Source organism: Oncorhynchus clarkii, chromosome 16 (assembly GCF_045791955.1).
Source record: "Oncorhynchus clarkii lewisi isolate Uvic-CL-2024 chromosome 16, UVic_Ocla_1.0, whole genome shotgun sequence".
NCBI classification, from domain to species: domain Eukaryota; kingdom Metazoa; phylum Chordata; class Actinopteri; order Salmoniformes; family Salmonidae; genus Oncorhynchus; species Oncorhynchus clarkii.
In genome coordinates this window covers 18,112,378-18,124,877 of record NC_092162.1, presented here as the reverse complement: position 1 = coordinate 18,124,877, position 12,500 = coordinate 18,112,378, and the positions used below count along the sequence as shown (strand labels likewise).

The window sequence follows — 12,500 nt, the reverse complement described above, 5'->3', positions numbered from 1 at the left end:
CAGAAATGGAGGAGAAATCCATACAACCCAAGGACATCAGACAATCGGTATCTCTGATAAGATTCAGGAGTTTCTGACTTACGTCTGATTTAACCATGGCATTCTCATCCTATATCTGATTCTATTATATATGTCACAGTAATTACAGTACCAGTCAAAAGTTGGGACACACCTACTCATTCAAGGGTTTTCTTTATTTTTTACTATTTTCTACATTGTAGAATAATAGTGAAGACATCAACACTATGAAATAACACATATGGGATCATGTAGCAACCAAAAAAGTGTTAAACAAATCAAAATATATTTGAGATTTGAGATTCTTCAAAGTAGCTACCTTTTTGCCTTGATGACAGGTTTGCACACTCTTGGCATTCTCTCAACCAGCTTCACCTGGAATGCTTTTCCAACAGCCATGCTGGTTAAGTGTGCCTTGAATTCTAAATATATCACTGACAGTGTCACCAGCAAAGCACCCCCACAACATCACACCTCCTCCTCCATGCTTCGGGGTGGGAACAACACATGCAATCATCCATTCACCTACTCTGCTTCTCACAAAGACACACAAAGACACAGAAATCTTACATTTGGACTCATCAGACCAAAGGACAGATTTCCACCGGTCTAATGTCCAAGTCTCTTCTTATTATTGGTGTCCTTTAGTAGTGGTTTCTTTGCAGCAATTCGACCATGAAGGCCTGATTCACACAGTCTCCTCTGAACAGTTGATGTTGAGATGTGTCTGTTACTTGAATTCAATGAAGCATTTTGGGCTGCAATTTCTGAGGCTGGTTACTCTAATAAATGGATCCTCTGCAGCAGAGGTAATTCTCGGTCTTCCTTTCCTGTGACGGTACTCATGAGAGCCAGTTTCATCATAGCGCTTGATGGTTTTTGCGACTGCACTTGAAGAAACGTTCAAAGTTCTTGAAATGATTCTGATTGACTGACCTTCATGTCTTAAAGTAATTATGGACTGTTGTTTCTCTTTCCTTATTTGAGCTGTTCTTGTCATAATAAAATACTTGGTCTTTTACCAAATAGGGCTATGTTCTGTATACCCCCCTACCTTGTCACAACACAACTGATTGGCTCAAACGCATTAAGAAGGAAAGAAATGTTATCACAACTTTTCCTTTAAGTCCAAGTCAACAGTAAATCAGTAACCACATGGCAGCTGGCTAGTGGTAATGATCTCGCTCCATTGTGACTCTTGGCACGGCAGACCGGTGTGTGTGTGTTTGTGACTGGAGAGCGCCCATATCCCGCCAGCCTGCATGCCAACTTGGCCAACTCTCAGTGAGCAGGGCTTTCAAGGGTGGCACTGCAGCATGTATACCACCGGTACTAAGGATAGACGAGGAGGAGGACAATATGTCCCTTAACTCTGTTCCATGGCATCTGGGTGCTAGTCGGGAGTGTTGCTTACCTACGCCCTATGTCATTCTGTTACCGCAGGCTACTTCCTGTAAATCTCCACTCTGATCACTTTCTCCTCCTGCCACTTCTTCTCTCCCTCTCGATTACACACATTTTTTCATCCTCTCTTCCTCTGTCTCTTTCTGTCTTTTTCTCCCTCACAGTCCTGCCTGGGCCAACGTAGTAATGGATAGTAGGGGGTCAATGAAGTTGAGGCTCATCAGCCTCCAAAAATGAATACGGCCCGGTGTCGTCTTTCAGCTGATGGCCTGACAGCTACAAACATAACTGATAGTTGTGGTTCATCAGCCAGTAGCTCTCTGAGGTGAGGTCATTGCTACCAGGAACAGGAGTGGCTGCCATGTTTAGGACACTGGTTAAGGAGATTATCTTCCTGTTGACACCCCTTAGACAATGGAACCTCATGGGGCCCACTGCTGTAAAACGACTGTAACAAATTGTCTAAAAGCCTCATTAAGGCGTCTACATTGCCTGTGAGTTGGTGCCAGCTCCGCTGAATGAAGGTGCGAGGGGTCGTTCCACGAATAGAAGGCGTTTTATGTTCTTGAGACATTGTGTGGGGTGGTAGGTAGCCTAGTGGTTAGAGCATTGGGCCAGTAACTGTAAAGGTTGCTAGATTGAATCCCCCGAGCTGACAAAGTAAAAATCTGTCGTTCTGCCACCTGAACAAGGCAGTTTACCCACTGTTTCTAGGCTGTCATTGAAAATAAGAATTTGTTCTTAACTGACTTGCCTAGTTAAATAAAGGTTTTAAAAAAAAATGTATTACATTTTATCATGAGATTAAACATGCAATTTAACAATAGGATCACATACATCTACAGTCTAACTAAACTAACTAAACTAAAATTCCAATAGTAGTGTATTTTCATTCAAATAAATGTACTGTTTTCTCAGAAAATCCAAGTTTTAGCATGTCTCATGTCTGTCCGACCCACTTAATCCCAACATTTCTCCACGTTTTGGCAAGTCTCATGTCTGTCCGACCCACTTAACCCCAACATTTCTCCAAGTTTTAGCATGTCTCATGTCTGTCCGACCCACTTAATCCCAACATTTCTCCACGTTTTGGCAAGTCTCATGTCTGTCCGACCCACTTAACCCCAACATTTCTCCAAGTTTTAGCATGTCTCATGTCTGTCCGACCCACTTAATCCCAACATTTCTCCACGTTTTGGCAAGTCTCATGTCTGTCCGACCCACTTAACCTCAACATTTCTCCAAGTTTTAGCATGTCTCATGTCTGTCCGACCCACTTAACCCCAACATTTCTCCAAGTTTTGGCATGTCTCATGTCTGTCCGAACCACTTGACCCCAACATTTCTCCAAGTTTTGGCATGTCTCATGTCTGTCTGACCCACTTGACCCCAACATTTCTCCACGTTTTGGCATGTCTCATGTCTGTCCGACCCACTTCACCCCAACATTTCTCCACGTTTTGGCATGTCTCATGTCTGTCCGACCCACTTAACCCCAACATTTCTCCACGTTTTGGGATGTCTCATGTTTGTCCGACCCACTTCACCCCAACATTTCTCCACGTTTTGGCATGTCTCATGTCTGTCCGACCCACTTAACCCCAACATTTCTCCACGTTAAGGCATGTCTCATGTCTGTCCGACCCACTTAACCCCAACATTTCTCCACGTTTTGGCATGTCTCATGTCTGTCCGACCCACTTAACCCCAACATTTCTCCACGTTTTGGCATGTCCCATGTCTGTCCGACCCACTTAACCCCAACATTTCTCCACGTTTTGGCATGTCTCATGTCTGTCCGACCCACTTGACCCCAACATTTCTCCACGTTTTGGCATGTCCCATGTCTGTCCGACCCACTTAACCCCAACATTTCTCCACGTTTTGGCATGTCTCATGTCTGTCCGACCCACTTGACCCCAACATTTCTCCACGTTTTGGCATGTCTCATGTCTGTCCGACCCACCATCATTGTAAAGCCCTAGTTATTTTGTCGCTTTGACAAAGTCATTTCTGACAGATTATTGTTTATTTCATGTGATGAGGGATTCATTTACATTTGTACCCAAGGTTTAAGGTCAACCCTGTTACGTGAACTGAACTCTCGTTTTAATATGGTGAAACTATTCCTTTTCAAGTCATTTTTTCAAAAGAAATATTGAACGTCTAATAGGCTTGTCAAATCATATTGTAAAAGCAGGTCAGCTGGTTCTATTCTTTTTGGTCATTTTCCTGGTGTTTTGTGGTTGAAAACGGAGTGAGTCGAGCATAGCGCGTCAACGCTGTTACCCATAGATAGATAGGCTAGAAATGTTTTGACAAGTTCAAATGTTTTGCTAAGCTTGTATTTCATTGTCCCTCCTTGTTGCTTCACAACAAGCTTCCATTCCTCCTGTCACAAGGGGAGTTATGGCTGATTGAAGCTGAAATTGTCAACCCTGTTATGGTCCACCCTGTCACTTTTTAATTGTCAGTTTAATGTCATATTTCTTCATCTAACCTCTTGAGTTAGGAAAACGTGTTTGTTATGAAGTTGAACATGTGCTCTTTATGACATAATGTTAAAAGTATAAATATTTTTTTTTATGCCAAAATTACTTTACCCAACAGGCACTCTAAGCATGGAATGAAACTGATGTGGGGGGAGGTAGAGGTCAGAGAAGGGGGTTAAGCAGGCATAGAGGAGTAGTCTTTGTAAAATGCTGTGTGTGTGTGTGTGTGTGTGTGTGTGTGTGTGTGTGTGTGTGTGTGTGTGTGTGTGTGTGTGTGTGTGTGTGTGTGTGTGTGTGTGTGTGTGTGTGTGTGTGTGTGTGTGTGTGTGTGTGTGTGTGTGTGTGTGTGGTGTGTGTGTGTGCGTGTGTGTGTGATTCCAAGGCTTAAACACATTCTCTTTGTTCTGTTAAGTCCTATTTGAGCCCCACCGATGCACACGCTTTCCCCTACTGTTACCGTAAGGCAAGTCTTTGCTCCAATCTGTCCTCCTCTTCCACTTGAGTTCCTCCTTCTTTCTGTGCAGCTTCTCATAGCAACACGGGGAAACACTTTTGATGGTTGGACAGCAGGTATTTCTTAACTGAAAGCCTTTTGTTCAGCAAATAGTTAAATATGGCTAGTCTTGGTTTAAAAACATTTTGTGTGTGTGTGTGTGTTCAAACTTTTGTGATGAAAGAGGGACAGCTTGGTGTGACATGCTGACGTACACTGACAGATCTTTGTTATGACATGTTTTGAAGAAGAAAACATTTCCATACGCGACTTGTGAGGGAATTCTAGACGTTTGACAGATATGAGCTGTGTGAAATTGAAGAGGGTGATGACAGGTTTGAATACGGCGCTTATTTGACTGAAGATATGCCCGAGTAGCAATGACAAAAGTCCTCAGTCTCCTTCCCACTACATCGTTGTCTAATGGATTCCTCTTAAGAAAGCCAAGTCTTCATTTCCTACAGCTTAAAGCTTCCTAAACTGAGACTCCTTGAAGTGTCCTGTCAGAATAGATACTGTGATGGTCATTCTAACAGCCAATCAGGATAAAATGGCATTCTCAATCACTAGGGCACCTAACACACTGTGTTAAACCGATAGAGAGACAGAAGGTTGGCATTTAGTCATCAGGGAAAGCAGCTTTCCTTTGTTGTTGATTAAGACTATTATCTCAAAGCTGTAAAGTCTAGATTGGATGATTGGATGTGATTGTGTGTAGTACACCTCTATGTCTGTTGAAGTGTACAGCATTCTATAAGGATGATGGATTACCTTTCTAGGTTATCTGAGGAAAAGCTGTTTGACTTCTCACTACAGCTTCTCTCTTCTCCCCCCCCCCCTCACAGGTATGGTGACTAGAGATCTGCTGGAGGCGTCCTAAGGGCCTGTTTGTCCTCTGTTTGCCCATAATGTCCTTAGTCTTACTGAGTAGGAAGGAACATGTACTAAAAATACAGTGACACCCCCATCAACAGATAAACAAACAAAATCCTAGTAAAAGGAGAGGAGGCCAGTCTCTGTCTTCTGTATCACTCGCTCTCTCTTCCTGGCCTCGAGTGTGAGGTCATGTCCCAGTCTGGAAAAGTCCTTCATCTGTACGTGGAGGTAAGGTCAGCCCCGGAGCAGGATGTGAATGGGGGCTTGGGGGGAGGAGTGGAGGGTCCTGGGACTGGGAGTAACTCAGCCTCAGCACAGGATGGGCCAGCTGGGCTTTTGTCCAAGCTAACCTGCCAGACAAAATGTCAGACTCCTACCAAAGCACAAACGCACCGCCTAGCCCATAACTTCACTCACACCCAGTCTCCCTCCAGACACACAGTGAGCTTCCAGCTCCACCAAGGCAATGGCAACCAGTCACCTAGCATCTCCAAGCGGCAGAGTTTACCAGCAGCACTGACCCACTCCCCAGCCTTTTCCAGAAATGGGAGGACCACCACCCCCCACAAACCCTCCTCCAAAGGGCAGGGGGTGGGGGGTGATGCCAAACGCTCGGTGGTCACCTTCAGCTACATTGAGAAGGCTAACGTCAAGACAGTGGAGAGCCCACAGAACTCTGCCTGTCAGAGGAGGTCTAGGGAGGAGAGGTCATCCCCACCTTCCTACCCCCGGAAGAGACTCAGCGACCCCATCTGGTTGGGTAGTCCTGGCTCCTCCTGCAGCTCCAGTCCCAAACTAGCGTTTCGTCCCCCAGGGTGTATCCAGCAACAACAGCAACCGTCAGTCTCCCCCAGCCACTGCCACCCCGTCTTGGATCCCGTTGGCAGGGCAGCCACCCAGCTTGCCCTGGAAGAGTTTGGGTTTGGTTCCCCCCTGCACAGGAGTAAGATCCTCCATGGGCTCGAGCAGAGTCCTAGGGGCTCCCGCCACAACCAGCAGGCCGGTTGCCTGTCATGGGCAGGCGGCTCTCCTGTCCTACGCCACAGCGCCTGCAATAATCATGCCATGGACACAGATAGAAACCGGGCCATTTGCGGGCCATTACCCAGGAGCCCAGCCTCCGACCAGCTTTCGTCTCATGCTAGCCAGGCCGCTCTGGGTATGTCTCCTAACTCGAGACCCAGGTTGTGTATGGGGCCCAAGGCCCAGAGCCCACACCAATGGGAAGGTCAGGACAAAGCTATCACAGGGAGTCCAGCCACCCAGAGACAAGTACACAAGCCCTGTAACAGTAGTTCCTCCCCTCAAGGGACCATTCTCCAACTTAGCAATAAACTAGGGGTGGGAACTGTACTGAACCAGCTAAGTGGTAGCAAACCCTCCTCACCATCCAACAGCCCTGAAGTGGCCCGGAGGCTAGCTGTGGAGGCTACTAAAGTGTCCTCTATTTTAGCAGAGGTAAGGAGGAACTCATTGACATTGCACAGCACTTTAGACGAAGTAGAGAGCCCCAACTGTGGATGTATGTCCAGAGAAGCCAACAGTTCTGTCCCAAAAGCACAACTGCAACATTTGCAGCATCAGAAAGTTAAGATGAACATCCCTTTACACGGCCTACACACACCAGCATTCAACGACACTGACTCTCAACAGGCTGGAAACTCTTTACCATCGTCACGCACACAGGACACAAACACTCCAACACTAACCAATCATAGGACACAGCACGGAGGAGGGTGGGCTCTGGGTCAGAGCTCCATCCTATCAGACGCAGTAGTGGGTGGAGGAGTGTCCCCAGCCCTGCCTTCACGCTTCCTCCGTCCATTTCTTCCCCCAGCCGAGACCAGCTCCCCTCTGAGGGACCCCAGGCTGCTGAGAGCCCAGCTCAGAGTCACCGACAGCCCCACGCTGCACCGCTGTCAGCCCCCTCAATACACTGGAGATTTCTGGTCCTTCGAGCCGGACAGGACAGCCGACTTGTCCTGCTTCGACAGGGGGGACAGTGCCGAGCTGGCCCGTAGGCTCTACATACGCCAGAGTGTGGAAGAAGCCCCTGTCAGCTGGACTTCCAGGCAGCCCTGGAGCCACCTGGTAGGGGAGGAGAGCAGCAGCTCCAGTTCCAGCCCCAGACATGGACCTGGACCCGGTCAGCAGCCCTTGAGCACGGCCCAGCAGAAGAGGGCTGAGCAGAGGAGGAGGGAGGTTCTGCTGCTGGGCCCTGTGGTGCTGGACTCCCCAGAGGAGGACGAGGGCCTGGATGGGGATGGGGAAGGGGAGGAGGTTTCGGGACAAGGGCAGCAGCCAAGCCTGCTGAGGGTGGAGGAGCCTCAAGGGGGGGAGCGAATTGGGATAGCGGGGTCCTCGTCGCGCAGCTCCAGCGGGGTGACGGGCAGCCTAGGTGAAAGGGAATGTGTGTCCCCAGAGTCCAGTCAGTCCAGCCACCAGAGCAACGAGACAGGGGCTGCCACTTCAGGGATACAGGTGAGACATTTCTCTTCTTACACTGCCCTACATATTTATTTGCACAGTGAAGTTAAAACTTTTAATTTGTCTCTATTCTCCAGCATTTTGGATTTGTCATTTTGGATGACTACTTTAAAACACATATAAGTGAATTTGTCAAAATGTCTTAATGGTAAAGCAGATATGTATGAAAATACCCTCAAATGAAAGGTGACATTATGTACTGTTGCCTCATATGGAGTATTGAGCCTAATTAAAAGTTTTAGCTTCACTATCAAAATAAATACGTAGGGGAGTGTATATGCATTAAAATAATCATTTAAAGATATTAATGTTAACCAAATGTATCTTGTATTTTGTTAAATTTGCCATGTGTACATGTCTGCGCGTGTGTTCCAGACGGACAGTGGCACTGCAGTCCCAGGCCCCTCCCTCCACTCCCAGAGGATAGCTCGTGCCAAGTGGGAGTTCCTATTCGGGACACCCGCTGAGGAGGCTGCCAGCAGGGGGGAGAAAAGTGAGAGCATATTTACCACCCATACCTATTACCCATAGAGCTATATATAGTATTTATCTCTGAGCCTATGACCCTTTAACTGTTCCCACTGGGTTTACACTATACTGTAGATGTGATTTAAGCACGTATCATAGCACGTGTTCAAAACACGCACATAGGTCAGGGTTCAGCAACCAATAACAACAACATTAACATTAACATGGTAGCGCAGGGGTTTTCAGTACTTTTTCGGTGATATCAACTGCTTCCTCTGTTCCATCGTGGCAGGTACCATCGAACCCTCCACAGCTCCTCCCAGTGGCCAGTCCAGTGAATCCCCCACTTCCCCCACCTCCCTCCCCCTCATCTCAGCCAATCACGAGGTGCAGCACGTGGAGGTAGAGCTGGTGACTCCTCCCCCAGCGGCGATGGGGGAGTCGCCAAAGATGGGCATCATCCGGGGGACCCTCAAGTACTCGGAGACTGACCTGGATGCCGTGCCCCTGCGCTGCTACCGCGAGACCGACATCGATGAGGTGCTATTGGCTGAGCAGGAAGACACCGACTCAGCGTTTGGGAGTAACCGCAGCGTGAAAAGCACGTCGGGTACAGGCAGCAGCCCCCTGGGTGTCTGTCCCTATGAGAGAACGAGTGGGGAGGAGGAGGAGGTGGAAGGAGAGGAGGAAGAGGAGGAGGAGGATGACGAGGAGGATGAGGAGGAGGTGGTGAGCTGGGTCTCAGTGAGGATGCAGGGGGACATTAAGAGGCAGCAGCAGCAGCAGGTGATCAGTCAGCTGCTGAAGAGGTGAGATGGACACGCGCATCGACACGTGGAAACACACACATGCTCAAAATCATACACAAACACACACACACACACAAATATGCTGACATATACAAATTCATACACACACACACACACACATACACACACACTCATGTAACGCAGATATACAGAAACACACATTTCAAGTTTGACAGGATTTGGACCAATTTATGCATCCTCACATGTTCATTACAGACCGCAATGAGTGCTATCTATTTCTAGCTTCTGTCCTTGTGAGTAGAACAAAGGTGCTAATGTTTTTAGTTGGTTTCATCATTTTTTTTCTCCCACAAGAACACTGATGGAGCAGGATCTCTAGCAAGAACTCCAGTACAAATGTATGAACATGTGTCTCTTTCTGCGGCCGCATGTTGAGATCTTCCTAGCAACCTACTTATCAGTAGACCTCTCAAAGCAGTTTGATGACATTGTTTTTTTTTAACCACTCGTAGTTTTCTACGGTCAAACATTTACAGTGTACAGTGTACCGTAGTCAATCACTTGACTACAGTTTATTTTATCGCTTTGGTGCAATTTTCACAGGTATGTGGTATATATATATATATATATATATATACGAGAAAATATTATCTTGCGTTTTGGTGATTACACCAATGTACTCATTATATTTCACAGTAAAATTGTATTTTGCATCATTTGTTGTGTGTTGAAAGATGTCTACAAACAACATTTATGCACAATAAAACATTTTATTGAAAATTGGCTACATTACAATAGTTACCAATTTGAAGTCTTGTACTCAGAGTTTAGAAAATTCACCACATGCTTGTGAAAATTGTACCAAAGCGATTCAAAAAACTGGAATAGTTTTTCAAATAAGTTTTTCAACTAACATCGTTTCCAGGGAGACTCACTAGACTCACCCTCAAATAAATTCATTTGAGATCCATTCATTCTGAATATTAGACAGTACTAAGAAACCCAGTAGAACAGGGGTGTCAAACATACAGCAGGACGGAAGGGGTCCAATCTAGTCCGTAAGTGATTTGAGAATTTAAAAAAAATAATGATAAAAATATATATATATATTTAGTGTTGCAAAGGGAGGGTACCAGAATTTTGGTATCTTTCAAATATTTTATGGGTTTACACACTTTATTTTACTATGTCAATATGTCAATATGTATTTGCTGTCAGTGTTTTGCCATCAAACTGGTGGCAGTTGTAGAAAAAGTCAATAGTTGGAATGGTTTCAGAGTTAATTGAAAATATAGACATTGTGGATTAGATGCTTGCTTATTATCTAGGCTATTTTTCTCTTGAAGCATATGGTCTATCTACTACTAGAAACTCATGGACAATATGGACCCAGATATAACAAATGAATAACTATGAGTTTGACATCCCTGAAGTAGAGCCTTCCTGTGCCTCACTCTTGGTTGTTATCCTCTTTCCCTATTTCTCTCTTTCCATCTAGGCCATTGGACAGTTTCTTCGACAACCTCCCGGCCCTCAAGTCACCCATCCTGGTTTCGGGTCCTCGTCTGGCAGGCACGACTGAGGACACCTTCAGCCGCCATTTTGAGAGCATAATGGAGTCACATCGCGCCAAGGGCACATCCTACTGCAGCCTGGACAGCGAGGAGCTGCTGACCTCCAGCACCCAGACGGTCCTGACCTTTGACCTTCCCACACTGACCCCAGAGATCCAGGGCGGTCAGATGATCTGTCAGAGCGCCCGGCACATTGTCAAGTTGAGCTTCGCCCCACTGGCCCACTGTGAGAGGGGAACAAGCCTATCAGATTCCTTCGTCACGGTGACAGGCGACTCAGACGCCACGCGAGCCCCCTCCAGCGAAAGGCTGAGCAGTGGCTCGGAGGACACACTCCCGCGAGGGGGAGGGGGCGGGGCACGGATGTTGGGGAGCAGCTGGTACAGCAACCCCACATTCTCCTTCCCTAGGTCAGTGATGTCATACAGCAGCAACCCCTCCCTCTCCTTCCACAGGTCAGTGATGTCATCACTACTGCTCTGATGTTCTACCTTATGAAAGGCCAGACCCGATAGGCTTCTGACATAAAGTACCCACTGGGCACAGACGTCAGATTAACGTCTAGTTTTGAATTACGTTTGGTTGAATTGTCAACTAACGTGAATTCAACATGAAATCAACCAAAAATATCACCCTGTCATTGAATTTAGGTTAAAAGTTGGGTGATAAAAGACAAATCCAATAAGTTTTCCACGTTTTTGGTTGAAATGATGTGGAAACAATGTTGATTCAACCAGTTCTTGCCTAATGGGTATGAGGTTACTCTCATAGACGAAGTAAAGCCAAGGTAGGCTTCTGTTCAGAACATACAGTATGGTATAATCTAAGATGAAATACAAAACAACAAATCACTATATTATACTCTATTGTCCATGTACAGTATTAGAGGACAACGTAATAACTGAGGATCATAATGTGCATATGTTATGTACTGTATATGTACATTGAAAATATACTTTTTAGAGTCTTCCCCTAACAATATCAGTTTCCAAAAGCACCAGTCCCAGGCTTGTCTGCTGGGACACAGCACCTGCTGCAGTGCGATTTTGGAGCAGAGCTGTTAGTGAAGGTCGCTAGGAGGCTGTCTGCCTCACCGTACCGCTGGTTTCCATGACGGCATGCGGTGTGAGTGTGTGTGTTGGTATGTGTGACTATACGCGCGTGCGTGCGCGCGCGTGTGTGTGTGTGTGTGGTGTGTGTGTGTGTGTGTGTGTGTGTTGGTATGTGTGACTATGTGTGTGTGTGTGTGTGTGTGTGTGTGTGTGTGTGTGTGTGTGTGTGTGTGTGTGTGTGTGTGTGTGTGTCTTTGCCGTTGTGTGTGATGGCTGGAGCAGGTGACTGGTACTGACTGGGGCAGATGCCTGTGGTAGTACAGCTCTCAACTATTGATAATGTTAAAGTGATTCAACTAGCTTTGCTATTACTGTCAATGACAGCATAGCTGGAACTCTTTACCAATCAGATTGCGTGTCCAGATCTATCCATTACATACGTATTAAGATGATGTATCATCATATATTATGATATATGCAAATATTGTAATTTTAGGTAGAGAATATTCTTATTTCTCATGTGGTCAATATACACTTCTGCTTAATCAGCATTTATAATTTTTGTCAACACCAATAACAGAGAATGATCTGCTAGGGGCTTGACAACCCAGCACCATCTGGTGGGTTTTGTGGTTAGTGTAGAGAGGAACTGCAGTGCTGATGAGGGAGATGATAATTGTGTTTGGCAGCACTGCGGTGGCAGTGGGACACTGTCACCTTGCGGTACAGACCACTAGATGCTGCTAAAGGACCATGTTGCAGGTTGTGGATTGATACTGTCTGAACATATGGATAATGATGCCAATGGGTTTTTAGAGCCAAATGTGTGGACCACTTGCGGTGTCTACTGTAAGTGGCATTTGTTG

The 12,500-nt window shown here is 46.3% G+C and overlaps 1 protein-coding gene across 1 annotated transcript in view; it reads left to right on the top strand.

Annotated features, from left to right (window-relative positions):
• Positions 1–8,988: 8,988 nt before the first annotated feature.
• LOC139367488 (PH and SEC7 domain-containing protein 1-like) overlaps positions 8,989–12,500 on the top strand; it is a 47,758-nt gene continuing 44,246 nt past the window's right edge. Inside the window, exons 1-2 of the mRNA XM_071105715.1 lie at positions 8,989–9,047; positions 10,507–11,037. Coding sequence (XP_070961816.1) covers positions 8,989–9,047; positions 10,507–11,037 — 590 coding nt within the window. The remainder of the gene's footprint in view (positions 9,048–10,506; positions 11,038–12,500) is intronic.